Genomic DNA, 21,314 nt, shown 5'->3' with positions numbered 1-21,314 from the left:
CTAGCAGTTTTAAAACATTGTTTTGTTTCCAAACAGGTAACACAGTCTTTACTATTTAAATTATCAAATAATAGCTAAGTATTTAAAGTTTTCATTAATAGTGGTGTCCCCCCCCCCCCCCCCCATTTACTTACAGCTACTGAATATTCATAATTTATGTGCTACAATTAAACTAAACAATAGCAATAAGTAAAACCTATACATAAATAAAGATGATGGACAAAACTAGAAGCTGGTACAGTCATGAGTCACACATTCCTCTACTTTCAGCCAACAGTTTATGAGTTAATGTAATAAGCAAATAAAGAGACAGGAAATGTGAAGTAACACTATATTAGCAAAAAAGATCAAAAGAACCACAAAGTGTGGTAGTCTTCCATTAGTGATGTAAAATGGTGCAAAAATGGAAAAAGATTTTTAAAAGATTACAAAGTAGCACAAATTGATGGAAAAACAAAGTTAAACACACAATACAGATGTAAAATGACACTAAACTATGAAAAGACAAATTTATACGTACATGAAATAATAAATACACGGAATGTTTAAACTCACCACTTGACCAAATACCAGATATAAATTGTAGTTCCGCCTGATAACCTCCAGAGGGTGCTGTTTTCCGCATAATTATTTTTGCTGTGGGGCTTTTCCAAAGATTTGGGTGAAGTATCAGCGCAGTGTTGCTCCTTTTCTACCCCGACAGAAAATATTTCAGAAAAATAAAACTACATTTTTATGATGGCCTGTCAGTTTAAGACCCACTTTTAATCACTGAGTTTTTCTTCTATGTGGACCAGTATTACTATGCAGTCCATCACTGTGCCCCTTCTAGATCTAATATATATATTATATCATACTTACGTACTATTAAACAGTACTGTGCAAAACTTTTGAACTCTTGAAAAGAGGAAATAAGTGCAATGATTTCTTGAAATGTGCAAACATACATAGTAATGCAGTATATCAGGGAAAACAGAGTTTAAATAATTCTGGGCTTGAAAGTTGATATTTAGTGTGACAACCTTTCAGCACAGTCTGAACTCTCTGAGGCAGCTTTCTTATAATTTCCTTAAACAGTTTTTAAACACAACAATTCTCCAGGCTTCTTAAAGGACATTCAAAGGTCTTCTTTGGATGTTTCTGCATTTTGTTCAATTTTCTATTAAGATGATCCTCTACTGCTTCAATAATGTTGAGGTCAGAGCTCTGGGGAGGCCAAGCCACGACTAACAGTCTTCCACAATGTATTTTTCTATCCAGATATGCTTTTACTGTGTTGGTGGTGTGTTTGGGATCATTGTCCACCTGAAAAATTAATGCCTTTGACAATCAGGTGTTTTCCATATGGTATTGTAAGATGGGCTAAAATCTGATGGTACGTTTCTCTGGTTTAAATAGAGCCCCAAACTATGACAGATCCTCCACCACGTTTTAGCTCTCTCCAGACCTCCTCCGTGTACACCGATGATGATTGAACCACAACTATCAAATTTGCATACATACACCAGCCTTTAATGTCTGTTTCCCTTACTCAAGAATTGCTTCTTGACAGCAACCCTTCCACTGACACAATTTCTGACGAGGCTTCAGTGAACAGTAGATGGATCAACTGAAAGGCCAGATGCATCTCTCAGGTCCTGTGTCACATCCTTGCTGGATTATTTCCCATTTCTCAAATGTTCAACTGCTGTAGATAGTTTTTTTTAGGCCTGCTACTTCTTTTTTGTCCTCAAATTGTCCACCATCCTTAAAAATGTTTAATGGCGCACTGCACACCATGCTTAGATATGCAAAATTGTCAGCTAATAGCTCTTTAGGACTCTTCTTGTTGGTGAAAAAATGCTATTTCATATCTGTCAAACTGTGTTAGCTTTTGCATTTTTTCTAGCTTCAACTAAATAAATTGGAAGAAATTGTGTTTGCTTGTAACAAAGAGCCTAAATATACAATTTAAAACTGCTCGTTTGTTAGTTGTCTGTTATATGTAGACACAACAGTGGCTAAGTTTTTACTACTGTTATTATTGTTTTTAGAATATCAATAACAAAAAGTTGAGTTAGTAAAAGTCTTGTTTTTCCAGTTAGAGGCACCAGCATTCTCAGGCATCTATGACAATCAACCTGCGGAGTAATCCTGGAAGTGCTGTTTTCTGGAGGAACTTATTTCCACTATTGAATTTCTACATTATTATGGTCAATTATTTATATTTTTTCTTTTGTAAATGTGACCTGTTGAACCCTTAAAAAATGATAATTTCTACATTTCTTAAACCCAGAGAGTTCTCATGCTGTGGGGTTCCGGAAAAATTCCCTAAGCAGCAGATTGGAAAGATCTCATCTGCATCTTCAGATTTAAGCTTGATTGAATTGCCCAAAGTGATGATGGAGATCCTAAATGAAGCTACGGAATGACCCTTTTAGCACCCACACAGGATGCAGCAGACTCAGATTGCTTTGGGCTGATCAGATTATGTGGGCGTCTTTCCACAGGACTCGTTACGGTTGCTGTCAGAAAGGTTGTTATAAATCAAAATGTGGATCTTCCACTGCCTATGTATAATCAGACCGGCTGACATTTGGCCTTTTATATGGCAGATCATCACAGCAGTAAAATGCAAGTGTTTTCGGTTAAAAATGTTATTACCTCCTGATATGGCAGTTTGCAGTGATGCTTAGAATGCCCAGTTAAAATGTGAGAGGTGACAGATCTTTATACCAATACCTCTACAGTCAATGTTTTCAATAAGTATACGTGATCAAATCAAAGACAACTTATTGCAGAAAACAAGAGCTCATGTGTTGGACCTGGAGGAAATATTAAATGCTTTGCAGCCTGAGTCCATTTGTAAGAAACCAACAGTGATCAGATCCTGACCTCACAGCAACTCTTCGATGGTCTAACTCTCATTTCTGTGTTTCAGCCAATGATGCTTATTCCAACGAAGTAAGATTGATAGAACTGATGCAACAGTCCAAGGAACCTGCAGACATCAGAGCCTTGCTCCAGTTGACTGAACTATGTGAAGAAAATAAAGGTACAGCCGTGGTTAGAGGTTTACATAAACTCAACATGGGCATTGGATGGTAATTTTAAGCTTCTAATTGTTATTTTGAACTGTTCTTGTTTCAGGGTGGAATGACTGTACGGCATACATCTTTAATGACTTTTGAAAAAACAAGAAGTTCACTAATCCACACAGGGTCAAAATTACATGTACAGGCTAAATTCTATATGCACTCACTTAAATCTTTTTATAAGGGTTTCTAGAATGTATTTTAACTTGAGAAGGCCAAGGCCTGTTAACTTCTCATTTGTAAGCACGATTGACTACTACTGGTAGTTTATCTTTGCAGCATAAAAAAGGATTGGCTTGACAGCGCTAGTTGGAGTGATCAGAACAATGGGAAAGTCCTAGGAATTCACAGAAGATCTAAGAATAACTGTAGATTTACACATTTCTAAACAACTGCAGATTCAAAGATCATCAGTTCAACTAACTAACCCCTAACCCTAACTGTATGTAAGTACACGTTATTTAGATGTGTCACAACTTAACCAAGGTCTGGACAAAAAATCCAAACTGTCACCCTTTTCTTGTTCAGGAACAATCCAAGAACTACCAGTTCTCAAGCCTGCCACGACCTGGAAACCGCTGGAACTCCACATCACTGTGGACAGTCACACCACATCACTATCCAAAGTTACAGAGCTGATCAGTAAAGATGCCTGTCCTTAAAAAAAAATCCACACCTTCACTCTTGAATGATACTTGCAGCATATACAAGCAAAGTGTTTTCTGGAGAAAAGTTCTATGTTCAGACAAGACAAAGTTTGAGCTATTTGGCCACAATGACAACAGGTATGCTTAAAGGAGTAAAGATGAGGCTTCCAAACCTAAGAGCAGTAACCACCCGTCAGGCATGGTGGTAGTAGCATCATGCACTGGGACTGTTTTGCACAAAATGCTTAGAATAATGAAGAAGGAGGACTACTTCAACAGCTAGAAGTTTAAACTTGGACACTACAGGACAATGATCTCAAATAACCAAAACTGGTTATGGAATCGATAAAGCGGGCTAACATTAAGCTTGTGGAAGGGCCTTCCCAAAGCCTCAAACCTATTGAAAATTTGTGGATTGCACATAGAGCTGGGTCCATGCCAGGGGACCGATCAATTTAAGTGAATTTTGCCAATTCAACCAAGAAGAGTAGTCAAATATCCAGCCAGAATTATGCCAGAAGCTTGATGTAAACTTCTGACTACATCTGTGTTTTCCAGATTGGCATTATTAACATGACAACACCAGCTGTTATTCAAGCTAATATTGTTCAGTATGTGGCCACCATCTATGTCAATGTTTGTTACTTTGGTATAAGTCTAGATGATTATAATAAGACTACATGAAGCTGAGAGGTCCTGCACGAGCATTTCATTTTCAGAGATAAGTGTTGGATACAAAGATGACTCACTGATTTTCTGCTTAAACTGAAATAACAGACTTTTAACAGTTTCTCTATCACTGACTCTTTGTTGTGTGTTTTGGTGTTTTTACAGAGACTTCACACTTTGGTGGGCCAGCTCTGACCCTGGGATCATCTGGGACTGTAACACTATAATTTCTACACACTGATGGGATTTTCTGTTTTCTTCAGGAACAGAAATTCTGTCAGAAGATGAAAAATTTGTAAAAAAAAAAAAAAAAAAAAAAAAAGATCTTCGGGGAAGAATGTGTAGGAAATGGACACACATACTGAACACAGTTCAAGGAAATGGAGTCAGGGTGATCTGTGCAAAGATACCACCACAGGATGTAGCCTCGCCCAATGTCTTTAATGCTGAAAGCAGCTTCTTTTTTTCTTTCTTCCTTTTTTTTTTTAAACCGGCCTTGCTTTTCCACATTCACCTTTGCTTCCTTCCTTTAATAATACACTTCCTTTCTCTGATTTCCCGCATTCAACTCTTTCATAAATGGCGTCCTCCACAGACAAGGTGATTGATTCTCAGTAGAAATGCCTTCAGAGTGAACAGGAAATTGCGGTAACCATGTGAACAAACCCTTTACCCTGTCACAGTGGTTACGATTTAAAGTACAGCAAGCAGTTTGAGTGTTTTATATACAATTACTGCCCGCTTTGCAAATATTGCTCTGCAAGCATTCATTGTAAAACGCTTCATGAATTTATAACAAATGCATTTATGTGACTATATGAGGCTGTTAATACATCAGTATTAATTCTATTAATGTTCAATATGGAGGCAGTTTCATTTAGTTTATACACATTGCTTCACAACATAGGGGTCAGGTCCCTCAATAGGGTCACCAGATACAGCTAAGAGGTTGAGAAATAAAAGCTAAAGTCAGAAACTTGTCTTTCTCAGAAAATTGCACGAATGCAGCTTTATATGGCCCCTTAATTTCTTTTCAATAAAGAGAGATTATTAGAAGGAATTGAACATCATTTGTTGATGCACAGAATGCAGTTTGTTGTCGACTGCTATAAGCTGCTGTCTTTGATATCGAGTGGTCTCTAGAAACTTGTTTCCAGCTCTAGATTTTATTCTTGGACTGTACTAGAGCAGCTTTGTGTGATCCACAGTTACAAATAATAATTTTTTATCTTATACTTGACGTCAGTGCCCAGGTTAAGCTCCTCCCCATTTAAGAAAACGTCCGTCTCATTGGCTGCTCCACAAAGAGAGAAAGTTTAAAGAGCTGATAGGTGGGGAGTCTGTGGATGTATTAGGGACGTGCCCTCTCTATGACATCAGACAGACAAGGAGTAGAAAAAACCTATGTAGAAACGCATTTGTCTCAAAGATATTACTCTCACACACAATCACCTCAATATTAGAAACTTTGGCCATGGGTAATATGAACATCCACTGTTAGAACAGCTTATAGAAAATAAGGAAAAGCTTAGTCTTCACTTGAATAAATTACCAGAGTTTCTTGGAGAACATTTTTAAAATGAAATCAAATGTCTTTTGTGGTTAGATTGCAGGTAACAACTGACCAAATTAGGAAAACAAGTGCTGCTGATATAGGTCTGTCTGCCCTCTGTTTCTTTTTTTATGATTTGTTTTCATAGATATGATTCCTATGAAGCCTCTGAGCTGCCTTACATTTGCAGGCTCAAGCCTGGGTTGAAATATGAGGCCCTGGTGCGTAAAGATAAGCATTTTTGGCATTCCTGTTTCCCCTCAGCTGTCCTGAGTTATGAGAGTCAGTCTGAATTTTCATCTGAGATTCACCTTCATGCACTGGCTCTGTGTGTCTGTTTACACAGTGGAAATAAGACAAAAACACATCTCTAAGAGGTCAGTGGGGGGGGGGATGTGATCCTGGAACAAGAGTGTTAAGCATGTCTACAGGGAACCTTTTGAAGTTCTGGTTTGTAGGTGCTTTCAAACTAATCAAGTTGACTCAGGCAGGAAATTATAGTTCCTTTCATTGCCACCTCTCAGGGGTTCACTTCAGCCTGGAGGCTCTCACTTTTCCTGCAAGGAATGAATCAAAAATCACAGGATGAACTCTTTGATTGAAGCGCTGAAACCTTTTTATTTGTTTTCAATTTCAGACATCTGTTGCATGTCATGCAGCCAACCTGCTTCCAATTACTCCTGTTTCCCTGCGTGAGTTAAAAAAAAAAAAAAAGGAAAAATCCTGTTGAAGTGTTTTTATGAGAAGCATACTTATGCCGAGATATTGCACAGAGAAAAAAAAAGGTCTGAAGTTTAATATTCCCATGTAATTTTCTGAAGTGTCCTTAGGCAGCTGTTGGGCATGAGCTGATAAATTTAGTCATTTAAATCTGGTGAGTGGCCGCTGCACCTGCTGCATCTCGGCCTTATGCAAGAGTCACGATATCCATCTCCTGTTAAACCCATTCATGCACCAGTCTGTTGTTTAGCTACCAAAAACACGCCATCACAGTTACTATTGTTACTGCAGAGCAATGTCAGAAATGTTTGAACCTCAGAAAAGCAGCATCATTAGAACACCTGCAGCTGTTAAGAGAAAAGCAGCTCACGTTTACGTGCCACGTGTGAGACAAAAACTGTCTTGTGCTAACAGTAACAGTAAACACTGTGGGTCAGATTTGAACCTGAAAATCAGGTAATCACTCCTGGACTTAAAATCCCTGCTGAACTCCCTGCTGATCCCAACTGTAATTTTCACCTAAAGGCCAAATTCCTGTTTGGTCAGATGGGCAAAGTGTTAGCCAATCACTTTACAGTTTCACAGGCGGCTCGCTTAAATTAAAACCACATCTACAAATACAGAGGTTTTGCAAACAGGTGACCAACCCGTCTGTGACACTCATTGTTTGTGTGTGTTCCCCAGCTGGTTGTCAAAAACCTCCTTGCAGTCACTTTGGCTGCCACAGTCACCTCTGTTTGCATGGAAGATGGTGACATGTCTGCAGAGACTCACCAACTACCAACTGAGTGACAGTAAAACTTTAAAAAGGACAGTGCAAACTGGAAATAGTAAATGTTTGTTCAAAGTAAAAGTCACGCCATTTGAAACATGGTGGCTCCAGCCAATGTTGTTGCTAAGCTGCTAGTTAGCCAGTGTTTGCAGACCAGTTGCCATTTTCCATGCAAGCTATAACCTCCAGCAACCAGTTAAGAAGTGCTCATTTTTCCCTTTCGTCTGCTGGTTAAACCACGTCAACTCTGGAGCAGTGAGTTCATGATGTCACTCGGGTCACTCAGGTCCACTCTTTAGCAAAAACACTCAAAATGCAGTCTCACAAACCAGCTGATGATGTCACCACGGTTACACTTTAGGAAAGTCTTTATCTGATCCTGATACGTTTATCAGACAGAGACAAAAACAGCTGGAAATGGATGATAATGCTGTGCTGTAATATGGGGAGATAAGCATTTGTTTGTTAAACGTATAAATGTCTGAGCTACACTGAGCTCTCACTGTTGGCTTTTTGGTGCTCCAGGTGGCCAGAAAACACAAAGAGAACCAGATCTAAAGAGGTTAGATCAGAAACAGTTACCACCAATAGACATTGTTGAGCAAAGACAAAAATCTTCATGGAGCCTCAAAACATGCTTGAGCTTTATCAATTAAAACGATATCATGTTTCTCACGTAAGCCACTAAATTTATGATTCCTGTTCTAGAGGAAAAAGGTTGATCCTATGAGGAAGAACCTCAATTTATTGTTTGGATATTTCACTTAAAACCCCTGAAATTCCAGTTTTATGGTGGCACTGCAGAAAAACCATAACTCTGATGATCATAATAGTCTTTATGAAAGATTACTGACTTATGCAGGCCGGATCAATCCACAGATCTATAACTAATAATTTTTCATTACTTTAGCTCTTCACTGCTTTTGTACTTAGTGAAAGTTACTAAAAGCAGGTAAGTGATCACCTATAAAACCCTCCTGTTACAGACAGAAAGCAGTCGAACATCACGTGACGACACAAGCAACAGCTTTTATCTGCCTTTACAACACGTGCAATACATATTAGAGCAATACAGAGATGACAGAATACATCACACTCATGAAATATCTTCAATATCTACAAACACATCTGAGAATGGGTCTCTAAAGAGGCTCAAAGCTGCTACAGAAGCCAGCAAAGCATGAGCGAGCATCAGAGCATCATAATAAAAATTAATAATTAAACAGATGTTCACAGAGGCAGTGTTAATTATACTGAACAAAGAGCACTTTTGATTAGGATGTACACTTTTAAGCAGGGTAGTGTGGATACATGTGTGACTGTCCCAGAGTCATTCCAGCTCCTTAAAGGTAAATATGAGTTGATTTTCTAACCTAATTTCTTTTTGCGAAAGTATTTTTGTTTGTTTGGTTTTTTAATTTTGAAAAAAAAAAAGAAGTTTACCCCAAACTTTCCACATTTTATAACTAAAAGAATTAAATGATTATTAAGAAAGTACCTTTCCACTCCAGCGTCTTTAAAACAATGATTTCACAGTATGAAGGTTAAACTTCATAGCTTCATTAAGTACACTGTGATAGAGGCACTGACTGATTAAATACGGAATGACATCAGGTGAGGTCATGGATGTCCCAATGTAGACAAATTCATCCGCCACTGAAAATAGTCCCCCCAAAATGCACTATTTTCCTGTTTGATTGTTAAATTTAGAAAACAGCGCAACAAAGAGGATTTTATTGAGGCTTTAAGAGCTGGAAATAATTTTTTTAAGTTTTGTATGTTCAGAGGGAGAAAGCAGAAGCAAGAAAGTATGAAGCAGAAACAGACGAACACATTTTTTTTTGAGAGGGAAGGGATTTGTACATGAATTAATTCAAGGACTGCAGAGTAACACCAGACTTAACCTCAAGTCTTAAAAAATGATCTCGTAAACATGCTTTAAATACTTCAATGAGAGCAGCTCTCCAAGGAAACACACCCAATAGTGCATTCAAATTGAAATACATCCACACTGCCTGTACTGTACAGCATTTATTTACTATCCCCACAGTCTCCAACCCCGCAGACTGGAAATGAGTTATTAAACGTCAGCTGTGTGAACCCAAACAAGCCAAACACCAAAAATGTCCTTTGGAATAAACTTTCCCACTCTGGATTGGACCAAAAAAAACATAGGGTAAGTGTGAACGCACCCTCAGATGATGTCATACCTTCCCTCACTGCTGCACACCTGCTGCAGTTTTACTAAACACGCACACACATACACACACAAAGGTAGTGTTTCTGGGGGTCAGGATGTAGATGGGATTGGCAGGCAGCTTTTGGGGGTGGGGTTGAGGTCTCTGAAAGGCTCTGAAGGGCGTTGACCCTGCAGGCGGGTCAGCAGCGTGGTCCGGCGGATGCTGCTGTCTGAATCCTGGTGGTAGAACCGGTTTCTCAGGTGGCAACAGCACGGCAGACTGCGGGCGAAGTCCGACAGCAGGTTACCGCTGAAGATCATGTAGATCCAGGGGTTGCAGCAGCTGTTGAGGCTGGCCAGCAGGGCGGAGAGTGTCACAGCGGCATTCTCAGAGTCTGCAGGGGAAACGGGAAGAGAGATTTATGAAGCACACTCGGAGACGTCAGCAACTAAACCAAAGTGTTTTTCCTCTTAAAGTACATGTACTAGTCTGAAACACACTGGAGTACTGCCAGCCTGCTGGGCAGCTCTTAATAAGGTTTGGCCGCCTTCATGTAGCGGTGGCCTGCAAAGCAACCCTGAGCGAACGCCAGTATTAACAGACCAGCTCAGCTCTCCTGCACCATCGATAACAAGGCCGCGTGAGACTCAGCAATTCTCTCCTGATTAAAGACGGATCGTTTGCGGTGAGACAGCAGCAGAGGTTTGGAGGGATAGAAATGGTAATAATTACTGACGTGATGGAGCCGCTGAGACAAGTTTCATTACAGCAGAGCAAATGGTCCAGTGAGGCATTCAAACAGGAGTGCATCAAATAGAAATACATGCATTAACTACTCTAAAAATACATTATTTGGCCTTGCTATCATATTCAGGCCTCCTGTTTTTATGTCCTCCAAGGTCAAGTGTTTGGAAGAGTCAGCGTGTCATTCTGTTTGTAAGCACATAACTTTCACCAAGGTCTTCAAGGTCAACTTAGTGATTTATAACGTATATGACCTCTTACAAGTGTGCTGTGTATTATCAACACATAGAAAGTACCACATAAAGATTTTAAATATCATGTCACATTTGACCGCTGACCTCTCCTTCAAGGTGTATAGATTGATCTGAAGGTCAAAGTGACAATAATGCTATGTAGAGCTATTTAAAACTTTTCGTCGAACTGCCATTGTTTGTATTAACAACATATAGCCATACGGTGAGTATGTGGATACTAAATATCACGTTACTTTGAACCTCTGAACTCTTCCTTAAGGTCAAATAAGGTAAAACTTTAATAAAATGACTTTTATATTTTAAATTCTATAAAAATTCTGATGCCTTTAATTCAGTTCAATTTAATTGCGTTTATATAGCATCAAATCACAATAACAGTTCCTTCAAGGTTCTTTATATTCTAAGGTAAAGACCCTACAATAATACAAAGACATCCCAACAATCAGCAGGCACTTGGCGATGGTGGGAAGGAAAACTCACAAAACTCAAACTAACATGAAGAGACGTCAAGCAGACCCAGGCTCCAGGAGGGGCGGCCATCTGCTTTGACCGGATGATACTGGTATACAGGGGCTGTATCCCAATTCAGGGTCTGCAGCCTTAAAGGCCGCATTTTAAGGCCGATTATGTCACAGACTGAGGGGCCCACTGCGGCACATCATCTGTGAGGCTTTGCACCCCTGATGATCCACCAGGACAAACTCAGCAGTGTGTGAGGAAGAAGAGGAGGAAGAGCCAGCAGCAGCTGACAGGTGGAGAGAATAGACAGACTGTTCCCTGTTTGTGAAGGACTGCTAGGAAAGATTAGAATAACTAATTGTCTGTCCTGAATCAGTCTTATTAGGTAATGTTCAAATAATTTAATCATTCCAGTGTTTTCAGTGTGGGAGAAAGTACTCAAGGCCTTCAAGTTACACACTATGAAAGGCAGCAACAAGTTTAATATTCAGAAACCTAAAGTATGTATCAGCAGCAGAATGGACCTAAAAATAAATGTTTGTTTCAGTTCTATGAAGCTTTGAGTATTTTGGATTAGTAGTACTGCTGTGTTTGTTGCATCATATTGCTGTAATTGTTTATATGCTTTATGTATTCTGAGGTAAGTTGATCTATAGTGTTACATCATATTCTATAAGGATGTTATGTGTTTGTATACTTTCTGCCCAGTTTGACCCATTTAGCAGAAGTCAGCCTGTTTAAGGCTCTGATGTCTATTCTGTATGACTTAAAGCAGTTATGACATGGTCTGATTTTCTCACCCAATAAAGGAATATTTAATATATCAGTCTACTCTTCATCAGAAACAGTTTTCACAGCTCGTACATTTTCTTTTTACACATATATGTAAGCAGTGAGCCAAATTTAGTAATGCCAACATGTTAAAAGAACAATATTTGTCTCTTATATATAATACATCTATATATCAGCCCGTTCTCACTCCCGAGGCATAACATGGCGACGTTTTGTCACGTCCCGCGGTGTTCCTGAGGAACGCGAAAGGAGACTTTCGGCGTTCTTATGGTACGCGGCGGGTTATGGCTGAAATCCAGTGCAATGACGCTCCCGCGGTAATAGACGTTCCAGCCCTGTATTCCAGCCCTAAACCTAACCTTATCCCTAGCCCTAACCATAACCTTTTTCCTCACCTTAAACAGGACTTAAATGATGTTAAATAGCGTGTTTCTAAGCGATTTGAAGAAAAAGAGCGAACATGTGTAGATTGAGTCCATACGGTTCTCATATTTCCTCATTTTTCCGAGGTCGTCATTTAGGAACATGGTGGGTAGCCGAAAAATGTAATATGTTGACGATTTGTCACCTAGCGTAAAATGTTACGCTAGGTGATACTCAGATACTTATCAAATCACACAAAGCTCATGTAGAAATAAATGTACAAAATGTGTTCTCCTTTATTTCTGTCAAACAAAGCTGTATGAAACGTTTCCAGCTGTTAGTATTATGGTTGCTAGGCAACCTGGGCAGCACGACGGAGGCTAGAGCGTCCCATTTCACAAGCCTCGCACTTCCGGCCTTAGCGGTCTTTGAGTACAGCCCTTAAGGCTGCGTACTTTAAGGCTGCAGACCGTGAATTGGGATACAGCCAGGGATTCTAAATGTCATATTGACCTCTGTCCTATGAACTATGACCTCAGGTTTGCATTTCAGAGCTGCCTTTCTTTCAAGATGAGCCAAAACGTCTTCTATTTGAGAGAAATGATTGAGAGAATGAGCTGCATAGTTTGTTAGAAGTATACTTATATACAAATCACCACAAATGTCCTAAAGTACATTTAAAAGAACAGCTAAAACTATGTAAATTTGTAGAAAATACAAAAGTGTCAACTTCTGGCCTATCAGAAGTTTCTCTTGCCGTGCTTCTTGTCATAAAACTGTTATTCTGCAATCTGTTGAAATTTTGTTGACTTTTTGGGGCCTTTATGTGGACAAAAATGTCATTAAACAATGTACATAACATCCAGTTGCTGATATGATCGCTGGTTCCCAGTGTGGGCCCGCCCGTGTGTGTGTTGACAGAAACAAATGTAATCAGCCAATCACGGAGCAGCAATTCAGTGCATTTAGGCACGTAAACACGATGAAGATGACCTGCTGAAGTTTAAACTGAACTGCAGGATTGAGATAAAAGTGCTTTAAGTGACTCTATAATACACACAGGGTCTTCTTGATTGCAGAAAATTGGAAAAATGTTGCCTGCTCAGCAGAGCATCTTTGGGATGTGGTGGAATGGGAGATTCACATCGTGGATGTTCAGCAGACAAATCTGCAGCAGCTGTTTGATGCTGTCATGTCAGAATGATCAAAAAATGATGTTTCCAACACCTTGCTGAATCTTTTCCACAAAGAATTAATGAAGCTCTGGAAGAAATAGAGGTCCAGCCTGGTCATACCCATGTTCCTGATGACCAAAATACCAGAATTTAGACTTGAAAGCATTTGCCAACTGACCAACACCACTACATTGATCATTGTTTGAATTTTTGGCATTTTAAAACATTTGAAAATGAATCTCAAATCTGATATGTTCTAGTTTTTCAACTGTACAGAACCTCCAGCAGAACCCAACAAGCCCAACAGGGTCCCTATATGATGATACTAGAAAGCTTCATCTGTGCTTCAGCCATTAAATGCAAGCTTTAATAACAGATATGGTTTGGAAGGAAAGAGTTGGTATTTGTGTAAGTTTGGAAGATTTCCCTGCAATATTGTAATTATTTAAGTTTTAATTAAAGGCCAATTAAAGGCTTTCTTTGTTTATCTTTGAGCCAGTTTAACCATGTGTGAAGTTTCCAGCTTTTTCAAATACCAATTAAAAAGTAGAAAATATAGAGAAGTGTGGCAGGTCACAGAGAAATTAGAAAGCAGAAACTTGTGGCCAACCTTAACCACAGAATAAATTAAAAGAGGAGATATGTGAAAATTTTTCATTTTTATCTTTTTACATTTTTTTATTAAACCTCAAGCCTGTGCATGTCAGTGCAGAGTAATTTTCCGATGATAGAAGTCAGGATATGAATCTTATTTTGCAGCTTCGGAGTCTGTTAAAGGAGAAAAGGCTGCCCTGGTCTGCTCACCCACTTGAAGAATTTCATTATCACTGTCATACAGAGACTTACTGACTGGTGAGGGCATGAGTGCTGCTTCCAGCAGCTTGATGGGAATTCATTTTCAGGGAACATCAGGGTTATATCATTTTCTGGCGTAAAACCAGTCAGAGCTCTGAACTTTTTAAATATAATCCCTTTCTGAGTGCAAGGAACAATTTAACCACTTTGTCTCATTTTGAACCCAAACTGCTGCCAGAGTGGAGCAAATTAAAATGAAAGATTTTAACCAAACTGGGCCTCACGTGTGAGAGAAATGTTATAATATGCGAGACAGTAAACTGGCTTAGAATCTGTCGATTTATAAACTGACCAAATTTTTACCAAACTGCCAAAAGATTATCAGCATATTCTATTTTGTAAGCTATGATCAAGCTCTTATTTAAAGAGTTTAGAAATGCTTCATGACTTCACTGATTCAATCACTGTCTGTGTTTGCAAAATATTTTTCTATCCCGCAACATGTTTTACTCCAAGAGAGGAGCTGAGTGTCTGAACTCTTTAAAGTCATAATTACACCACCAGTAAAATTCTAATAATTTAAAAAAGTCAACCCACCAATGCAGCACTGCCTTCAACCTCTATTCTTTATTATGACCATCAGGGGGCGACTCCTACGGTTGCAAACAGACATTATGTTTGTGAAGAAATTTGTGGAAAGCAAACTTTAAAAATATAGGTGTGTAATTAATTTACCAAAATAGGGCCCCAAAGCAATGCAAACTTCAAAGGACTGCTAGTGACATAATGCCTGACACCCCTGGAAGAGAGCATGACCAGGACCAGTGGTGGAATGTAACAAAGTATATTTACTCAGGTGTTTTACTGATATGCAGTTCTGATGTTATGTTCTGCTCCTTTTCTATTTTGAGTGAAAATGTTGTGTTTTGTACCCCGTGTTATAGTTTTAAAGTTTAAGTTACTCATTTTTATGCTGATGTTAAAAATCTATAAATAGATAGATAGAAGGTAAAATAAACCAGCAGTAAATCAGATCATTTAAGTCATCTCCAGCTGCATCTTTAGAGTGATGGCAACATATTAATCTTTATGTTTAGCGCCTTAACATTTTTATGCTAAAACTTTTGCGCTGTTTGGCAAAACTGTGTATAATTATGATTATTATTTGAGGAAAACGTCTAAACATCACTTGGACCAAACTGTTTTTTCACCGGAGGCTGCAGAGATTTTGATTTTTTTTTTTTTTTTTTTTTTTTTTACCGGAAAATCTCACAGAGTGCAGTTCTCTAAAAAAAAAAAAAAAATTAGATTTTAGTTTGAAAATGTGGCTGAAATATCTTCAGGTCTGCAGTTACTGCCTGTGCAAAGCTTTGGCTCACATGCCTTAAATTACTTTGCACTGAAGAAATGTATCTGTGGGTTTGTTGATGGTTTGCTCTTCAACTGTAATTTCTTCTCCTTCTTTAAGTACTTTCATTATGAATACACTTTGTTTTATGAGGGTGCTTCATTTCGCACATTTTTCAATATGTCACATTTTTTAATCTGCACCATCGGATGATCTGAGGAAAATGAGCCTTTAGCTCTATCTGGTGTAATATATGTAGTGCACATTGTTCTTGTTAAATAAACCCAAATGAACTTAATTAATTAATTAATTAAAATAAAAAATTGTTTCACCACCTTGTAAAAAAAAAGTTGAGCACTGAAGCACGTTTAAATTATTGCGCAAAATAACATCTGCACGCGGGCACGAGGCTAAACACGTGCCTACCAATAGTAATATTACATTTGGATTTATAGGCTTTGCATTGTGATTTTTATTTAACTGGAGCCGCCAATAATTGAACCAAAGACATCTTAATTAAAGAAAACTTGCTCTTTAGCATTCTTTTAATTCCCTTAAAATCCCTTCCAGGGAAGGTGGAACGCCTAAAGCTGCATTTTCAGGAGCTACAAAGCAGAGAATTTGACAGCAGACCGGGGTGGACAAGTGCGCTAATTTGGAGATGAGTGCAAAGCATTTTTGCCTCATATGTTGAGGGGATGTGCCTCTTTGTGGCTCAAAGGTGAACACATGTCTCACCAGAAAAGATGTGGCTCAAACGGAGACACGTGGACGTGTCTACAGGCTGAAATAACAGTGTTACAGGGGAATACGTGAGCTGTTAGCTTCTGTTTATTCTCACAAGAAGTTGGGATTCAATTTAAATTAAATTAAATTGAATCCCACATTCTGCCTTTAGCTTTGTAATTCCAAACCTGTAAAGTTTGCTAAATTTACTTAAACCTCAGTCTGCCCATTCGCTTTACTCACACTTTGCCACAAGTGTGATTTATATTTTTAATAAGGTTCTGGTCCTGTCAGCAGGTCACTCACCGTCCCAGGAGAATGTCTCATCCCACACCGACCACATTTGCACCGTGAAGAAAGGCGCCCAGCACACCACGTACGCCACCACGATCACAAAGGTCATCTTGACCGTGCGTAATTTGGCACGGGAGATGGTACTGACGCTGCTCACCGAGCTCCGGCTCAGCATCCCGCTTTTGCTGGCCTCCGCGCTCTTTCTCCTCTGGGTTTTGTATCTGAGGTTCCTCCAGATCGTACGGCAGATAAATCCATAGCAGGACACGAGCACGGCCACGGGCACCACGAAGATCCCGACCGTGATCCAGGTGATGTACGCGCGAACCCCCCACGGCTCCACAAAGTGCCCCCAGCAGTCGTAGACGGCTGAGCCGGGGCGCACCTCGCTCAGGGAGAAAATGCAGTACTGCGGGGTACTGAGGACCAGGCTGCACGCCCAGGTGGAGCCGATCATGATATAGGCGCGCTGCGTGGGCTGCTGGAGCGTCTGCAGCGGGTGGCAGATGGCGATATAGCGGTCCACGGTCATCATCACCATCATGTAGGTGGAGGCGAACATGCCCAGCACCTGCAGGTGCTTCACGATGCGGCACAAGAAGTCCGGCCCATAGAAGCGGAACGTGACCTCCCAGCAGAGCTGCGGCAGCACCTGGAAGAAGGCCACCACCAGGTCGGCCAGGCACAAGTGCTTCATAAACAGGTGCATGCGCGACGGTTTCCGCCGGGCTCGGTACATGGCGAGCAGCACGCTCAGGTTGCCCACCACCGCCGCCACGAACGCCAGGCTCAGCACGGTGATCTCGAGCTTGGCCACCTCCTCGTTACGTCCGAACGGGTCGGTGTCGTTTCTCTTCAGCTGCTGCGTAAAGTTAGAGCTATCGGTGCAGTTTTGGTGCGTGGCATTGCAGGAGCTCACCGAGGGGAACGGCATGGTCACAGTTTCTCCTCCGGGCGCACGGAGGTGTCTGCGCGCTTGTGCGTAACCGTAACCCTCCTCCAGCGTGTACGGGATAATCGAGAAGAATTCACGGGTTAAAAATCCAGAAGGGATCCATCTGTTTCCCTGCGAGGTGCACAAAAACTCCAACCTGAATCCGAGCAGCAGACCTAGCCCCTTTTAAAGTACACTGCCCCCGAGAACCAGCCCTCTGCATGCCTCACTGTATCCAAAGCCCCACACACGCGCACTTCATCACCTTACTCCCTCCCACCAGCTCCATGCTTAGGATAAAGTGAAAGGAGGAAAAAGTAAAAGATGAACATAGAGGACAAAATAAAAAATAAAAATACCAGATTTTTAAAAAAAAAAAAAAAGAAAGAAAGAAAGAACGATTATTTATTTAGTCTTTAAAAGAAATTACTTTCAAGATCGACTCTTTTTTTTCTTTTTCTTTTTTTCGAAAATGTCACTATAATAATTTGTCAGTTTCAGTTTTTGAACTTCATCTCTGACATTTTTGGAAAAGTAACAAAAGCCACAAAATTCCACTTCTGGAAGTCAGAAACTTTTCCTAAGCTACAAATATGTGAAATCAGAAGATCATAATTGCTGCTGCTGTCTTGTGACCCCGAATATTTTACTGTTACTCTCAAAATTTTTCCCATTTGCCCTGCTGGGAACCCCTTTTCCAGTAAATTAAAATTACATAATGGAAATTTAAAATGTCACATCTCAGGGTGCACACTGGACACCACAGGCCATATTATTGGAGAGAGAATCACAATGATCATGAGCAAGACTCTGGCAACAATGGGGAGGAAAAACACTATTTAACAGGAAGAGACCGGTGACCTGTCCAGGATAATTTTATTACCAAAATCAAAGGTACATTTATATTTTCTCATCATAACATAATGATATGTTTGGTCAAACACAGCAGTATTTTGTGTTTTAAATATCAGTGGAGCAACATGGGGACTACAGCTCTGCCTTTGAGACCATCCCACCCAGTAGACTGTGCTGAGATGTCTGACCAGGATCAACACTGCGCATCTCACATCCCATAACACAACAAAAAAGACAAAAGAAATGATTATTCACTTTGGGAGGAAGCAGAATCTCCGTGTGTAACCGGTGTGTCCCTGCACACAGCACACACGTTGCACATATTCACAGCATCTAGTAAAAACAGGCGTAATGATGACAATAATGAACTAAAACACACAATCAGAAACATCAGGGTGGAGAAAGATATAATTAGTGTTAGAAAAGAAATGACACTGACTTCTGCTACAGAGGAATTGCAGAAAAGGAGAGAGGCCAAAAGGGTACCACAAAATTAGGGTTGCACCAAAGAAGAAGAAAAGGATGAGGAGGGGCTCATAATGAGCTGATAATGAAGATAACTACAGGCTTGGAGGTCTTAGAAGTCTGGCATACCACAAACAGTTTGGGGTTTAGAACACATTTTGTGTAATTATAAGAATATGTCATTTATAACCCGGTTACACACACATCCTGATACATCAATGGGGAGAAGGTGGAGAGGGTGTCCACACTTCCTGAGAGTGCTCAGGAAGGTGAACCTCACACAGCATCTCTTGGTGTCTTTCTACTGATGCTCCATTGAGAGTGTCCTCAGTCAGCTCTGCAGAAAATGATAAAAACATCAGAAAACACCAGCTGGCTGCCCTGGAGACATGTTCAGCATCCTGGAAGACTCAGCTTAATCTGACCTGTTACCCTCAAGAAAACGCACCGATTCATCCACACTTTTCCATCTTAAAGCCATTACCATCCGAAACAATGAACTGACCCCCCCCCCCCCCCCCCCCCAACCAACACACACACACACACACCAATTACAACACATGCAACAACAGTTACAGGAGTGCACTTTGATGGATTTTTAATGTGCAATAATGGACTTTTTAATGCACACAGTGACAACAAATGTATGGCACTGTAGAAATATGTTTTGTGTGCCTGAGTGGAAAGAACTGTTTTATTATTTCTATTTACGGTATAACTTATTTATATCATAAAATTAATTGAGTCAGATTTTGAGAGCAACTACATTTACTTGTATATGTCTTTTTCTGCGAGTCTTTAATAAGTGTTTTATAATGCGGTCAAACAAGCATTCAGTAATCCAACTTAAAAAATAAAAAAATCAAACCACCAAAGTTGGGTGAAATAATGAATACCATTAGATACAACACCACGGCTTAGCCGTCAGTTTACATTTTGTGGCATCACATGTAACGCCTGCAGGTGGATGAAACTATACTGAGCATGTGCAGTAGGCAGAAGCAAACCATGATGCTTGAAAACAGGAAAAACAGAAAAAAAAAATCCCCCCATGAGCATCAGAAGCCCACTTGCCAACAGGCTGATTTTCTTATGAGGAATAAAGTGTGAATCCACATTTGTTTTCAGTTTATGTGCATAATAGAAATAAAAAAGATGACACCGTAACCATTAGAAATAATAAACAGCAGTGATTAAAGGCTTCCCGCACATTTTCCAAACCAAATTTGCCTCACGGGACCTTTAATTCTCCTCCTCTGTGGCAGAACTTCGTTGTCCCGCCGTCCTCTGCCAATGAAGTAAATAACGCCGTCACTTCTTGCACTTGCTGCCTTACAAGGCCACAACTTAGTATCTTAATGTTCAATCTATATGCAAAGAACGCAAGCTGAGCGAGGGGTGGAGAAAGCGGACTGTTTTTCATGTCAGAAGCAGAGCCAGTTGCTGATGCAGACGATTACATAATGTGTTGTGTTTAAACAATGGTGGGTAATGGTCAGGGCTGTCAGGAATTATAGATTAATTACGCTGTGATTAGGAAAGCTGTCAGGCTGGTATGGAAAATGATGCATGGCCCAGGCCGGCATGCACACTGATAAGAGCTCAGAGGAAGGCACACATGGGAAAAGGCGCATGTTACATGTGTATGATATACAGGTGCACACGGCAAACACACTTCCATTCTCTGTTTTGAAAGGGTTATGTGACCAAAGCCACATAAATCAGTATTTTCTCCAAGCACGCATATATTAGACATATTGATTTCACTGTGCAAGTCTGAGTTTGGTTCTGGAGACCTCAGCAGGGAAAACCACCTCAAAGCCAGAGTTCAGGAGCTTGGCAGAAGTGTTTTTGTCTGTCTGTCAAAATGTGCAAAATTCAAACATGAAACTTAGCAGGTGTGCAGCTGAGTTCAAAATACAGAATCTACTTCAGCTGGTGTGATCCCAATCACAACATGGTGTCTAGCTTCAGTTATTTATATTATATAAACAAAAACATTCAGCTAATACTAAACAGGAAAGCAAAATCTATAACGATCTCTTGCTTTAAACCACAGACTGTATATAAAAGATGGACATAGCCAGCACGACATCACAGAAAGATATTTTAGACACATGTGGTCTGATTGCAGTGGTGGTCCCTGAGAGGTCAAATGCACTGTGACGGAAGAAAACACCAGGAAATACAAAAACTCAGCAAATTCTAAAAATAAAAAATGGAAGTGTTTCTGGGGAAAAAAAATATTTGTCACTTCTTTGAACAGCTCAAAGAAGTGACAAAGTAAACAGTAAACAGTTAATAGCAAACGTGTGTCTACAGTATTATATGAGTCGCGTGATTAAAGTGTGTCTCACGTTTTTGTTTCTGTCACTGTTCCGTCACGTTATTATGTCCCCAGAAACACTTTCCTTCTGTTTCACGGTTGTTTTGTTTTTTGTTTGTTTGTTTTTTGTGTTTGTGTGCTTTTGAGGTATTTTTCTGTTAGCTGTTGTT

The 21,314-nt window shown here is 40.0% G+C and overlaps 1 protein-coding gene across 1 annotated transcript; it reads right to left on the bottom strand.

Moving 5' to 3' along the window:
- Nucleotides 1–7,970: 7,970 nt before the first annotated feature.
- Nucleotides 7,971–17,769, bottom strand: LOC146499309 (arg8-vasotocin receptor-like). Its single transcript, XM_085138184.1, has 2 exons — nucleotides 16,577–17,769; nucleotides 7,971–10,008 (listed from the first exon to the last, which is right to left on the bottom strand). The coding sequence occupies exons 1-2, from the start codon at nucleotides 17,496–17,498 to the stop codon at nucleotides 9,725–9,727; spliced, it is 1,206 nt and encodes a 401-aa protein (XP_084994310.1). The 5' UTR covers nucleotides 17,499–17,769; the 3' UTR covers nucleotides 7,971–9,724.
- Nucleotides 17,770–21,314: the final 3,545 nt, after the last annotated feature.

The sequence above is a fragment of the Neolamprologus multifasciatus genome, chromosome 17 (genome assembly GCF_963576455.1).
Source record: "Neolamprologus multifasciatus chromosome 17, fNeoMul1.2, whole genome shotgun sequence".
Taxonomy (NCBI): Eukaryota; Metazoa; Chordata; class Actinopteri; order Cichliformes; family Cichlidae; genus Neolamprologus; species Neolamprologus multifasciatus.
The sequence above is the reverse complement of the archived record's forward strand: the minus strand, read 5'-3'. Positions and strand labels throughout refer to the sequence as shown.